The sequence below is a fragment of the Malaclemys terrapin genome, chromosome 1, assembly GCF_027887155.1.
Source record: "Malaclemys terrapin pileata isolate rMalTer1 chromosome 1, rMalTer1.hap1, whole genome shotgun sequence".
NCBI classification, from domain to species: domain Eukaryota; kingdom Metazoa; phylum Chordata; order Testudines; family Emydidae; genus Malaclemys; species Malaclemys terrapin.
The window spans coordinates 242,749,856-242,765,149 of NC_071505.1; the positions used below are offsets into that span (position 1 = coordinate 242,749,856).

At 46.1% G+C, this 15,294-nt stretch overlaps 1 protein-coding gene across 7 annotated transcripts in view; it reads right to left on the reverse strand.

Moving 5' to 3' along the window:
- Positions 1-15,294, reverse strand: part of TFDP1 (transcription factor Dp-1) — a 121,075-nt gene that overhangs the window by 3,015 nt on the left and 102,766 nt on the right. For all 7 annotated transcript variants that reach the window (XM_054011019.1, XM_054011005.1, XM_054011035.1 and 4 more), the window contains exon 11: positions 5,589-5,670. In XM_054011019.1, the coding sequence (XP_053866994.1) occupies positions 5,589-5,670 (82 nt within the window). The remainder of the gene's footprint in view (positions 1-5,588; positions 5,671-15,294) is intronic.

Genomic DNA, 15,294 nt, shown 5'->3' on the forward strand with positions numbered 1-15,294 from the left:
AAAACAAAACAAAACAAAAATCTACAATTTTTTTGTTGCATGCTCTGCAGTCTCTTTCAGAAAAGGCATAGGAAAAGGGAGAAAGCCAAAATGGCATGTGTTTGCAGTTGGAACACAAATACCCCGAAAAGAAGGAACCCAACCGTAGAAGTTAAAAACAAGCAAAAAGAACCAAAAGCAGTTGCTTCAGGATCCATAGGGCAAAAAACAAAACAAAATAATAATATAAAAACCCACACAACCTGTTCCCCCTCCTGCAATAAATGGATTTCGGCCAGGAGTTTAGTTTTGTTTTTAAATCAGATGTGTCAGCAATAGTGTAGAAAGTGCAGTCTGTGCCAGAAACAGCCTCACTGCAACACACCAAGACAGGACATGTGATTGCTGGTTTTTTTTGTTTTTTGTTTTTTTTTTTAAATGTAGTAATACTAAAAGTTCAATTTGCTTGTGAAAGAAATGAACTTAGAAACTGGTAAGTACAGAATGATGATAAATTAATTTCCCATGTGGGAATTAAATATCTCTCCCCAGTGCCGAGAGAATGGAGTACATTTGACAGTGAGTCAGATATTTTGTTGAAGGACTTGAAATAGTGGGTAGATTCTTTTGTAGCTAATTGGCAGGGCATCCACGCTGATTGCCGTCCTCAGTGGTGCATTCCAATGTGGTTGGTGGGTTAGGAAGTGCTCAGCTGAACCCTAAAATCCAGTCAGGTGTTTGGGATTGGTTCTGGGCAACCATATGGCATAGTGAAAGGTTATGCCTCTGTAGCACAACTTGTGACTCCCCCTCATCTCATCTTTCCTACCTTTGGTGCGGAGGAGGAGAGGGAGTCAGGACTCTTACAACCCATCAGGGTCCCTTGGCAGACCTAAGGGTGCAGATGTGGCATGATCTTCACTCACCCTCAGGTTTTTGGTACATCAGAGGCCATGGGTAGTAACTGAAGATCCACACTGGAATTACCCTGTCATGTAGTTTTGGGTTGTTTATTTGTTAAAGTTGCTGCTTCTGCAATTAGTCATATTATAGCATCTACATCTGATTGCTTTTGTCTCTACATCAGTTCAGTTTCTCTACATTTCCCAAAGCCAGATCCTGCTCAGGCAGCGATTTAGTACCAGACAACCTAGGCTTCAACTCATTAATTTTCTGGCTTTTCAAGAGCATTGAACACACACTAAACTTCCTGCAAGAGAGAACAGGGCTTCCCCTTCCCCAAGGCACCCAATTCCTTCCTCCCCGCACAACTTAATGGCACAGAAAAATCAGATTTGTTTAGCTCCTGCCAGGATAACTAACAGCAACAGCAAAGACCACATTTTTGCAAAAATATTTCTGGGAAACTGAGCTCCTGAGAATGAAGATTATTGAATGGAGTGAGAAAGGGTAATGTGTGGTGACCCAAATTCTCCTAGTATGCATGAGGGTATAAGAAACTCCCCATCTCAGTAGGTAGGTTGAAGAGGTTCTACAAACTTATCCGACATAACAAGCCAAGGTGGTACAATGTTGAGGGGTGCCAGCACACTGCAAGGATAGTGTGCTTATTAGAAGTCCAGTGCAAAGAATAGAGCAAGTTAACTGGTTTTCTCACCAATCTAATGATCCACAGCCTCCACCTTAGTATGAGCCCCTGGCTAGTAGATTCCTGGTAAAATTTCAAGACCTATACTATATAAGGTTTCCCATTCACTTTGGCCCCAATCATTACACAAGAAACTTGGTGAAAACTTGAAGGTGAAAAGGGAGAAATTCACTAATTTTGTAATTCTGCTTCTCTGAAAATATTCTGGCAGTATTCTTATTATCCTAAGCTTTTGCTCCCTAGCACAAGACAGGAAGAATTCCCCACCCTTCCCACACTGGTAGTTCTCATAGAATCATAGAATATCAGAGTTGGAAGGGACCTCAGGAGGTCATCTAGTCCAACCCCTTGCTCAAAGCAGGACCAATCCCCAATTAAATCATCCCAGCCAGGGCTTTGTCAAGCCTGACGTTAAAAACCTCTAAGGAAGGAGATTCCACCACCTCCCTAAGTAACCCATTCCAGTGCTTCACCACCCTCCTAGTGAAAAAGTTTTTCCTAATATCCAACCTAAACCTCCCCCACTGCAACTTGAGACCATTACTCCTTGTTCTGTCATCTGCTACCACTGAGAACAGTCTAGATCCATCCTCTTTGGAACCCCCTTTCAGGTAGGTTCCAAAGCAGTTATCAAATCCCCCCTCATTCTTCTCTTCTGAAGACTAAACAATCCCAGTTCCTCAGCCTCTCCTCCTAAATCATGTGCTCCAGCCCCCTAATCATTTTTGTTGCCCTCTGCTGGATTCTTTCCAATTTTTCCACATCCTTCTTGTAGTGTGGGGCCCAAAACTGGACACACTACTCCAGGTGAGGCCTCACAATGTTGAATAGAGGGGAATGATCCCTCAATCTGCTGGCAATGCCCCTACTTATACAGCCCAAAATGCTGTTGGCCTTCTTGGCAACAAGGGCACACTGTCGACTCATATCCAGCTTCTCGTCCACTGTAACCCCTAGGTCCTTTTCTGCAGAACTGCTGCATAGCCATTCGATCCCTGGTCTGTAGCAGTGCATGGGATTCTTCCGTCCTAAGTGCCAGACTCTGCACTTGTCCTTGTTGAACCTCATCAGATTTCTTTTGGCCCAATCCTCTCATTTGTCTAGGTCCTTCTGTAGCCTATCCCTACCCACCAGCGTATCTACCGCTCCTCCCAGTTTAGTGTCATCTGCAAACTTGCTGAGAGTGCGGTCCACGCCATCCTCCAGATCATTAATGAAGATATTGAACAAAACCGACCCCAGGACCGACCCTTGGGTCACTCCGCTTGATACCAGCTGCCAACTAGACAGAGCCATTGATCACTACCCATTGAGTCCGACAATCTAGCCAGCTTTCTATCTACCTTATAGTCCATTCATCCAGCCCATACTACTTTAACTTGCCGGCAAGAATACTGTGGGAAACCGTATCAAAAGCTTTGCTAAAGTCAAGAAATAACCAGTCCACTGCTTTCCCCTCATCCACAGAGCCACTTATCTTGTCATAGAAGACAATTAGGTTAGTCAGGCATGACTTGCTCTTGGTGAATCCATGCTGACTGTTCCTGATCACTTTCCTCTCCTCGAAGTGCTTCGGAATTGATTCCTTGAGGATCTGCTCCATGATTTTTCCAGGGACTGAGGTTGAGGCTGACTGGCCTGTAGTTTCCCGGATCTTCCTCCTTCCCTTTTTTAAAGATGGGCACTACATTAGCCTTTTTCCAGTCATCCGGGACCTCCCCCAATCACCATGTGTTTTCAAAGATAATGGCCAATGGCTCTGCAATCACATCCGCCAATTCCTTTAGCACGCTCGGATGTGCTTGTCCAGCTTTTCTAAATAGTCCTGAACCACTTCTTTCTCCACAGAAGGCTGGTCACCTCCTCCCCATTCTGTGCCGCCCAGTGCAGTAGTCTGGGAGCTGACTTTGTTCATGAAGACAGAGGCAAAAAAAGCATTGTGTATATAAGCTCTTTCCGCATCCTCTGTCACTAGGTTGCCTTCCTCATTCAGTAAGGGGCCCACACTTTCCCTGACCTTCTTCTTGTTGCTAACATACCTGTAGAAACCCTTCTTGTTACTCTTAACATCTCTTGCTAGCTGCAACTCCAAGTGTGATTTGGCCTTCCTGATTTCACTCCTGTATGTCTGAGCAATATTTTTATCTTCCTCCCTGGTCATTTGTCCAATCTTCCACTTCTTGTAAGCTTCTTTTAAGATCAGCAAGGATTTCACTGTTAAGCCAAGCTGGTCGCCTGTCACATTTACTATTCTTTCTACACATCGAGATGGTTTGTTCCTGCAACCTCAATAAGGATTCTTTAAAATACAGCCAGCTCTCCTGGACTCCTTTCCCCCTCATGTTACTCTCTGAGGGGATCCTGCCCATCAGTTCCCTGAGGGAGTCAAAGTCCACTTTTCTGAAGTCCAGGGTTCATATTCTGCTGCTCTCTTTTCTTGTGTCAGGATCCTGAACTCGACCACCTCATGGTCACTGCCTCCCAGGTTCCCATCCACTTTTGCTTCCCCCTACTAATTCTTCCCTGTTTGTGAGCAGCAGGTCAAAAAGAGCTCTGCCCCTAGTTGGTTCTTCCAGCACTTGCACCAGAAAATTGTCCCCTACACTTTCCAAAAACTTCCTGGATTATCTGAGTCATCCCAAAGCTTAATCATTTCCCTTGGAACTGTCCAGTCCTGACTTGAACATGCAGTAAAAGAAAAATAAGTCCATCCACTAACTAAACTATTTGAAAACTTAGTGCTTTAATGTAACACAGCAATAAAGCCAGGTACCATGCCCACAAACAGTTCCCCTTTCAAACTTCGAGGTAAGGTGACAGAGACAGAAAGCTGCCAGAATGGTATCTTCAGAGAAAAAGAATTACAGATTTAAATTTTCCCCTGTCAAAAGGTATCCTATCAACACAGGATTTTCAACTAGTGGAAAGCAAGTGAATTAAGACATGTCCTGAAAGAGGGAATCACAACCTGGGGATTGCAATCATGCTGGTCCATTCCATACCGTAAGAGAGAGAGAGGGAGAGAGTGACAGGGCGTGTGTGTTGGTGAGGGGGTACCGTGGGCAGTTCAGGTTGGTCCCTGTAGGTAGAAGGACATCAAGGTATGGAAATAGTCAAGGGACTCTGGAACTTGCTCCCCTCACCCTCCTTCATCCAAAACAACCCAAATCTGGTGACCTTCTGTGTGTGCAACAAAAACCATTTATTTGATAGAGCTTTTGGAGAAGGCTGAACAATCGTCGAGACAATGGGGGTTAGAAATGACACTTTTGTATCTAATTCACTGGCTGGCTACATTGAGTTAATTTGTCCCTTTTCAATATTTGCTTTTTAATGTTGCTTGGTGTATTACTCTATTGTAAAATTAAATGTAAGGCCACCTACAGCTCTTGCACAGGTGTCTTAAATATAGCATGTTTGCTGCAAGAGGCAGCAAAAACTAAGCTAATACCCATAACATGAGCAAGAAAGAGAGGGAATGGGCAAGCTCAGAGCGGGTAAATGTCTACAGTGGTGCATAAAGAGGGTAACTGCCCACTACTGTTGCTGTCAATGAGCAAAGAAATTAAGTTCTTCCTACCTCGTGCTAGGGAGCCATGACCAAACGAGAATCCTGCCCAGATAGTATCTTTGTGATGCAAAAAAAGTCCTTCTCTAAACTTAAAACCTAAACTATTTTATACTAATCCTATTCTAGCTAATTTATTTCCCCCGTTTGTGACAGGTTACTGCTTAGCTCATCATATATTAACCACAATTCACTTATATGAAGATGTCAAAAGGAGGTAGCTGCCGTACTACTTCAAGTGATGGTCCATTTGCTCACCAAGAGGTAGATGGGCACTGGTAAGAAATAACAGTAATTATAGCAAAAATAATACCTCTCAGAATTACCTTAAAAAAAAATCTGATACACCAGGTGTACCATGTAGCTGAAACAGAACTAGAGACAGAACAGCTCATGGAATACAGGCTAAAGCTAATTTATGTATTAACTTACCTGGCAGAAAATCTAGTGACCTCTGAAGTGGAACCTGATGATGTTGTTACATATACACTGCTGATTGATCCCTGAGCCATTTCTGTAAAACAAAAAAGTATATACTTCTAAATTACATTCAACAATACCACATACAAACACCTGACTCAAACTCAATGGGACTTGACTACAAGTGTTGGGTTCAGGTTGAACTGAAGACAGCCTGACACTTTTGGGCTCAGGTCCGGTAGTCTCTCATCACCACCTCCTGTTTGTGGCTTTGGTGGAGTGATGATTGTATACCCCACTCCTGCCCAACACTGGCACCTTCCTGCATTTGTACACTGCAGAATAAGAAATGCAGAGACTTGTCAGCACACTCACTCCACAGCACGGACCTGGCAGTGAAGTGATGGTGGCTGGCTGGAATGGGGCATTCAGCTGTCACCACACCAACCCCACGCGCAGAAGGTGGCTGGAGATAGATGACAGACACAGGATGTGGGGAGCAGCCAGGCCAAGACTGAAGGATGAGGCAGTGGCCCAAAGGAGTGGGGAACTGACTCACTGGGCTGGAGCAGGGTGGGTAATTTGTCCCCCCAGTTCCACTGAAGGAAACAAAGTAAAGAAAATGGAGTCTGGGTTGGTGAATAGACCTTTGCAATCTGACACAAACCCGACAAAGCTGACTATTAGTATTTGGATCAGGTATGAAAACAACTCAACACACTTGGGGGCTAGGGTTCAGATTGGCTGTGGTCTAGTCAAATTCAGGCAGGCTTTAAAATTATGCCCAAGCAGATGTCTAAAATTAATATAATTGCATAAACAATCAAAATATCCCCTCTGATTGCAGCTTGGGGTTGGGGGGAGAAGAGAGAGAAAAAGGAAAAGAGGTCTTCCAACTTTGAAAAATACATTCACTCACACAGACATTTTCTCAAGCACCACACCCAAAATGGCACCATTAGTGGGGATAAGGGAGAAGGAAATCAGAGAGCTGCAGAGAACTATCAGACTCCAAAATGTATTAACATACTTCCTATTTGAATGCTACACATTGAGACTTTTTTCTTTCTCAGATGGTAGAAGTAACAATCATGGCAACAAAAAATAATCAACCAGTAATGACATTTGTAGTTACCAGAGGTTTTCCATTTGTAATTGAATCAACTGAATATTGCCTTAAGTTTTCCTCCACAACAAAAATTATCATTAATAAAATTAAAAGGATGAGTTACTCATGTTGTGGTCACTTTAATTCCTCAAGATGTGTTGTCCCTATATGTAGTGCACTTCAGGCTGCGCATGCGCTCCATGAGCCCAGGACTGGAGATTTTGCCCAAGCAGTGCCTGTCTGGTGTGTGCATGTGCCCTCGCTCTCCTCACTGAGGGGATAAAGGGCGGTGCTGGACCACTGCCCTCTTAGTTCCTTCTCTACTGCTATTCACACTGGGGGAAAACCAGGCAGTGAAGGCAAAGGTTGAGTAGTACATTACACATAAGGACTACACATCTTGAAAAACAAGTTACTACAAAATGAGTAACCCATATTTTTTTGAGTGATTGTCCCTATGCATAGGGTACTCCACATGATTCACAAGCAGTGTCTCTCTCAATGAGGGTGCATGGGGCAATATAATGCAACAGATTGCAGAACTGGCTGCCCAAAGAAGCACCACAGGCAGCTACTTGCACCAGTGCATAGCGTCTAGAACTATGCGTATGAAACTCCAAGTTGCTGCTCTGCAGACATCAGTAATAGGATGTCTCTAAGGGATGTTACCAATGTTTTCTGAGCGTTAGTCAAATGTGCTCTTACACCGCCTTCAAAGGGACACTGTTCATCATGTAGCAGAGTAGGATGCATCCCAAAATCCATTTTGACAGCCCCTGGGAGGAAATGGCCTCTCCTTTCATTCATTCTGCAAGTGATATAAAGAGCCTAAGAGACTTTCAAAATGCCCTTTACAGCTAAAAGGCAAGAGATCTATGCACATCCAAGTATCAGAGGGGTAGCCATGTTAGTCTGAATCTGTAAAAAGAAACAGAGGGTCCTGTGGCACCTTTAAGACTAACAGAAGTATTGGGAGCATAAGCTTCCGTGGGTAAGAACCTCACTTCTTCAGATGCAAGTACTTCTGTTAGTCTTAAAGATGCCACAGGACCCTCTGTTGCTTTATGCACATCCAGTGAATGACACACCAATTCCCTGCTAGACTGGTGTTTAGGATACCACACCACTAAGTCAATACTTTGGTTAATGTCTATTAATTCCCATAGAATATACCTTTGGATGAAGTTTCATGGTTACCATATCTTTGTGGAAGATTGTATAAAGGAGAACTGCCATGAGCACCCTTAACTCCCCAATTTTTCTGGCCGACATGATAGTGTCCAAAAATGCTACCTTCGTAGAGAGCTTACTCCCGAGGGCATTCTGCGCCAAAAAATTAAAAATTCTGAGCTCAATATTTTAAAATTCTGCAAATTTTATTTGTCAATAAATAACTGCAGAGATTCCAGCATGGCAGTGGGGAGCACAGGCCCCTGGCTGCACAAAGATGGGAGATCACCCTGCAGCCTCCCCACCCCCCCTCACCCTAGAGACAAGGACTCAGTGGTGAGGCTGCACCCTACCCTGACACAGCCCAAGGCCTTGGGCTGCCCCAGAAACACCCTGGGGCCCTGATCCTCTGCACCAGGCGCACCAGGTGTGGGGCAAGCAGGCTCAACCAAGCAGGATCCAAGTGTCGTGGGGCTCAGTGTGGGGGGATCCAGGTGTGAGGTGAGAGGATTCTGCAGGCAGCTCAGTGGGGAATCTAGGTGTGTGGGGGGATCTGAATGCACGGAGGCTCGGGTGGGGGGGGGGAGGTTCCAGGTGCAGGAGCAATGGGACTCTGCGGGGGCTTCCAGGTGAAAGTGGTTGGGGCTCAGTGGAGGGGTCTGTGTGGGGGTCTGGGTGCTGTGGGAGTGGGGGTCAGGGTGCAGCTAATTGGGGGTCAGTGGCATGGGGTCTGGATGTGGGGGCTCAGGGTGGTGCAGCGGGTGGTGGTTTAAGTGCAGGGAGCTGAGTGGGGGTCATCTGGGTGCAGGGGTGGAAGTCTGAAGGCAGGGGGTCTGGGTGCATGGGGCTCCAATTGGAGGGGCTGAGTTTCAATGGTGTGGGGATCAGGTATGGAGGACTAAGGGTGTTCTATACCCAGACGCCCCTGCCAAGCCTCACCCAGGAGGTCCAGATGCACAGGGGTTGGACAAATGGGGGAGCAGCTCCCCGTTCAGTGATCCCTATCTCATTCTGGGGAGAAATGTTTGCTTTAAGAGTAGTTCAGAGTGTTCTGGATGCCAGACAAATGGACGTCTGTCAGGGTAATCTGCATGAGACTGCACCAGAGCTGCTTCTCTCTGCTTGTTGATATAATAAACTGCCATTATACTGTCCAACAACACCTGGACTGACTTGCCACGGATGTGAGGGAGGAATTGCTTGCAGGCCAGTCTGACTCCTCTCATTTTCAACATGATGTGAAGCATAGACTCCTGATACTTCCCTTAAGCAACCTGCTCTTCCACAAATGCTCCCCAAACTAAGTGGGATGCACCCATGATCAAAATTTTCATTTGAGGTGGGGAAATTGAATGGCACCCAGAACCGGATGGTGTATCCTGAAGAGATGACTTCTAGCACCCATCTGTCCATTGTGATTTGCGTCCAGGCAGACAGGAAGTTGGCAAGTCGGCCTGCAAAGGGAGGAGAAGTACCAGAAGGGTTTATCAAGTGTGGTGAGACCGCTGATGCACAGCTCTCAAGAGGTCCCATCAAAGTGCTGGCTGGAAAAGATTGTAAAAAGAAAAAAGAAAGATTGTTCCTGGGCACCCTTCTATGCATTCTTTGATGCTTGCATGGCAGTTGATACTGCTGCTGGTGAGAAAAAGCTGGTGGGACTGGTTGTTTAAACTGCAGCTTACTGGGTTTTCCTTTAATTGCAGATGTGTAAATACCCCATGATCAAAGTGTAGCTTGGGAGTCTTTCAATGAGTGAAGAGACTCATCCAACTTCACACTGAACAGCTGATCATGCTCAAATGGAAGGTCCTCCACCTGTTTGTACTTCCTTCAGGATTCCCAAGGTGAGCCATGATGAGCATTTCATTACCAGAGTAATCGCATAGACCTAGCTGCCATGTCTTAGGCTGTCTGAAGGGCCGATCTTGTCACCTGCTTTTCCTTGTCAGTCAGGGCCTGGAACAGGCCTCTAAACAGCCCGAGGCACCTTATCAGCGAAGACAGCTAATTTGTCATACATGGCAAAATTGTACTTGGCCATCAACCTTTGACAGTTTGAGATGCAAAACTGCAGAGAGGCCAAGGAATATACCTTTCTCCCAGAGAGGTCAAGTCTCTTTGCTTCTTTCCCATTCAGTGTAGACCTGGCTTCTTTCTGTCTGCTACACTCAGTGACTGCTGAACACCACCATTGAGTTGGGAGGTGGGAGACAGAATAGATACTCCAACCTTTTCACAGGTATGAAATACCACTTTTGACCCTACTTATTAGTAGAACCAGAGCAGACATCTACCAAAGTATCTTGGTGGATTCAAGGATTGTCTCCTTAATAGGAAGCACCACTCTACTTAGACCTATGAAGGATATCCAGCAGTCTGGATGGGGCTTCCTGGACCTCTTTTAGTGGAGTTTCTAGTGAGTCTGGCACCTTCTTACATAACTCCTGGAATTAAATAGTTACATATCTTAAAGAAGCTGAGGATGCTCTTCCTCCTCCCTGGAGCTCCCCAATATTATTATTGTAGGATATCAGACCTCCTTGGTGCAAGGCCATGGTGCTGAGTAACAGGAAAAGTAGGGAGAGTACTCTCTCAAATGGGAGTGGAGACTCCCAATATTCCACTTAGGCTCAAATCACACAAGGACCCCTTGGGGTATATAGCCCAGGGATGGGTGTCTGCCATAATGCTCTTCCAACACCAAGAATTTGAGGCCTGGATTCAGTGGGTGAACCCTCAGTGCTGAAGAAGATGGTGATAATCTGCCTCCACTCCATGGTACCAGCAACAGTCTGGTCCCTACTCGAAGACAGGGACAGAGAGAGGTACCGCAGGGAGTTCAGTACTGGCTGAAGTCTCAGTACTGGGCACTGGGGTTGGAAAGTAATGATGAATCCAGTTCTTGGAGCACAAAGATGTCACTTGGAGTCGAGAAACAAACTGGAGTCAAACGGAGTTGTTTCTGTAAGCCAAGTCACCAACAGGGGCGCCAGACCTGGCAGTGTTGACATGACAGATTTTGGTGTCGAGTACCAATCCCAGCACTGGAAGTACAGCTCTCTTCTCCTTCAAAGTAGTCATGGTCCAATTCTTCCAAGTACTGGACAGTTTCACTCCAGAGTATGAAGTTCCCAATGATTCAGTACAGTATGGGGATTTCTACCTCTTCTCAGAGGGCTTGAAGCTGGAAACTTCCCTCTTGTCCTTGTGGGAACACTTATCTCTCTTCCCCCATCTGTCCTGGATTTACTTTCCAAAGTCTCTTGGTACTGAATATCATAGAATCACCTGGGACCAAAAAGAGGTGCCACTCCTACCTTCTTCAGGATGATATACAGGTGTTGTTCCTGCCTTTGTGGACTTCTCCATGAGGAACCTGAGAGTTGAAACTCCTCTCAACTGTTTGGTCCTACTCAGGAACATCCTGCACACTGCACCTGGAAAGGACGTGGGTTTCCTCCAGGCAGTAGATAAGTGTGGTAATATGAGCAGGAAGGGTTTGTGGCACTTGATGCAGCTTTTAAAGCTGGGGATCCTTGGCTACTCTCCCACAACTGCAGCAAGAACAAATGTTTTTTTTCTTCTGATTGTTTGGAGGGGAGGGTTCGTACAGAGATCACTTCTTGCCCATGAGGAAAGGTGCGGGTCCAAAATGGAAGTGTACCCCTAAAACTATCTCCTACCTAACTAAATTGCAAAAGGTATTTAGCTGGCAATAGTCACTCGGAATCATCTATGCATGCACTCCAGCTGCATTCACTAGGTTATAGCTGCATCAAATGGTAAAGGAGTAAGTTGGAGTAGCTTGGAAGAGCTGTGATTATGATAGGAGATCTGGGTCTGTCTCCCATGTATGTTATCAAACAAAAGAATTGCAAGTGTACCTTGAGCTTCCAATCTATATCATTTCACCAGAGAATTGTGTAGATTGTGTCAGTAGCAGGGTCTTCTTGCCATGGATGCCAGCGTTGAGGTGGGTGAGACAGCAATCTGTCGATTTAATAGTGGGTAGTGGAAAATATAGGTTTAGGTAATATTCTGTGTGCAAGTGTGAAGGGGTTGTAAATGGGTATGAAATGGTTATTAAATGTTACAAGTGTGGTATTTTGTTGGGGTAGTTAGCTCCATGTTTGAGCAAAGGACAAGGACACGAAGCACCTGTCCATTACAGTGAAAAGGCAGAATGGGAGTTGTCAGTTGGCTTGTGTGTGTGTGTTTTTTTAGTGCACTGTCCACCTCTGCACAGATAGCTGGTTCAGCAGCTTCAATAGTGTCACCCGGTGTTGTTAAACGCTGAAGACCAGAACATCATTGCCTTAGTAACACTGTTCAATCTGTCCAGAGCATCTGTCCTTGATTATTATTAGCAGCAGATAATGGAGCCTGCTTATTCAGCAAACTTCCATGTTACTTATAATGAAAGAACATAGGCACGATTTAGTGGCAAAGGCCAGGTTTACTGTCATCAAGGCACAGTCCTAGCCCCCTTGGATCTGTGATTACAGGTATGCTAACACGAGTGCCCTATTGCAAGAAACAGCTCAGTCAGCAGTGAGAATTTCTGCTGTCCTCCAAGCCACACAAAGAATTAAGGTGAAGTAGCCCATCATTTATAGATTAAAACATACCACCTTATGTATTTCATGACATCTGTTTGTTACTGTCCCTTATTCCTGTTGGACAAAACATTCTTATTCATTGTTTTGTCAGGCCATTTTATCTTGTACTAGATTGGGATGTATTTGTATTAGCTGAACTCTGCATTAACAAAGTACTGCATTGACAAAGTAATTTCCTAACTTTTTGAACAAGAGAGAAATGTTTGTTGGTAGGGTTAGTGGTCACTTAGACAGTTGTAGTTCTCACCTAGGTTTGCAGTTGATATGCTACTGGGGATAGTTAATAAAAGACCTAGCTTCTAGATAGTGCTTTTAAGCAATAGATAAAAGAACTTTCTATCACTATCCCCATATTACAGATTGGAAACTGAGGCATGGAGAGGTGAAGTGACTTACCCAAGGTCACTCAGCAGGACAGTGGCAGAGCTGGGAACAGTTTCAGGTCAGTGGTCTTTCCACTGTCCACTCAACCCCTGTGTGATTCCTCAGTGCTCCTCCACCTCTCCAGTAGAGTAAGGATAATGGTCATACTTTGAAATGTTTGCACATGTGTAGCTACTAAAAGGGCTGGTGAGAGAAAGCTTATCTGTGGTGTACGTGCCAAAACCTTGATCATTTTAGTATGTGGTTGTTACAGTAACCTTAAGCATGTGAGAGAAAAGTGGTGTCTCTCTTGCCCCTAGCCCACCGTTCCTGTCAACATTTCCAGCTCCCCCTCCCCTTCACTTCCCATTAAGACATTAGATGGCAATGCAGAAGCCATTCACATGTAAAATGCTGATCCTTGCTGTCTCCTGCCCTATGCTGCTGGGTACACATATTACAGGCAGCAGAATCCTGGAAGGTTGCACACAATCTTGGTTATGTAGCCTGAGCTACACACTGAGTTGGGCCCCTCGTTCCCTGCTTCAGCCAGGCTTCCCCAGCCATGATCCAAGGCACCCAGACAGCCCCTCCTCTAAATGACACCGCCCCCCCCCCCACACACACACACACACTGGCCAGCCTCCCGGCCCACACAGGGGCAATATGCATCTTCACTGTTCATTTTCTACATTTCAGAGGTTTACATTTGTGTTACCTTCATTCCCTCCATCTCAGATGCCAGCTCACATGAAAGGACAGGAAAAAGGGTTTTAGATACTCCAAGAAGAACAGGGTCCCCCCAGATTCCAGAACACACAATGAGCAGGAGAGGGACTCAGACCCCCGCAGAGGGACAGGGCTCCACCAGATCCCAGCACACACATGGGAATGGGAAAATTTAGGGCTGACAGGGCCTTCTCACTCCTAAATTGCCAAATTCTTCAGATATCCCTCACATTCTTCAACCTCTCCAGTTCTTCCTAATCCCTATTACCTTCCCTCTTAACCCTAGTTCCCCAACCCCCTTCTTCCCTCCCCAGCACACTTTTCTATTTACTCCCCTTCCCATAATACCCCCATCCTTCGCTGCAGACCCAAAACCCCTCATCCCCTATTACCAACTACTCTTGCACCCTAATCACCCCTGCCCTCATCCTCCCAGTGAGCATTCACATAAGGTTACTCACCTTGTGCAGTAACTGAGGTTCTTTGAGATGGTTGTCCTTGTGGGTGCTCCACTTTAGGTGTCTTGGCACCCTGCACTTGTAATTGAAGATTTGTAGTAGCAGTGCCACAGTTGGTCTCGCACCACTGTGAGTGGCTACTTGGCATGTACAGCCAACTGTCCCCCAGTTCATTCTCTACCCCAGAACATCAATGTGGAACTCTGAAGTAGAGGGGAGGAAAGGGGTGTGGGGTAGTGGAGCACCCACAGGAACCACCATCTCAAAGAAAAGACGGTTACTCACCGTTGTAACTGTTGTTCTTCGAGATGTGTTGCTCATATCCATTCCATTAGGTGTGTGCGCGCCGCGTGCACGATCGTCGGAAGATTTTCTACCCTAGCAACACCGGCGGGTCGGCTGTGGAGCCCCCTAGAGTGGCGCCTTCATGGCGCTGAATATATACCCCAGCCGACCCGGCGCCCCCTCAGTTCCTTCTTGCCGGCTACTCCGACAGTGGGGACGGGGGGCGGGTTTGGAATGGATATGAGCAACACATCTCGAAGAACAACAGTTACAACGGTGAGTAACCGTCTTTTCTTCTTCGAGTGCTTGCTCATATCCATTCCATTAGGTGACTCCCAAGCCCAACTTAGGTGGTGGGGTCGGAGTGAGACATTGCTGTGTGCAAAACCGCTGATCCGAAAGCAGCATCGTCTCTGGACTGCTGCACTAGTGCATAGTGAGCTGTAAATGTGTGGACTGATGACCAAACCGCTGCTCTACAAATGTCCTGGATCGGAACTTGTGCCAGGAAAGCCGTCGAGGAAGCCTGGGCCCTCGTGGAGTGAGCGGTGAGGTGCGGTGCTGAGACACCTGCCAGGTCATAGCAAGTCCGGATGCAAGACGTAATCCAGGAGGATAGGCGTTGTGAGGAGACCGGTGAGCCTTTCATTCGGTCGGCCACTGCAACGAAGAGTTGCGTCGTCTTTCTAAAGTGCTTTGTGCGGTCAATATAGAAGGCCAGGGCCCTTCGTACGTCCAGGGAATGCAAACGTTGATCCTGGCGAGTGGCATGTGGTTTGGGATGAAAGACCGGGAGAAAGATGTCCTGGTTGATGTGAAAAGGAGAAACCACCTTAGGGAGAAAGGCAGGATGTGGACGAAGCTGCACTTTATCCTTATGGAAAACTGTATAAGGGGGCTCGGATGTAAGCGCCCTGAGTTCAGAAACGCGCCTTGCTGAGGTGATGGCTACAAGGAAGGCTGTCTTCCAGGATAGGTACAAAAGT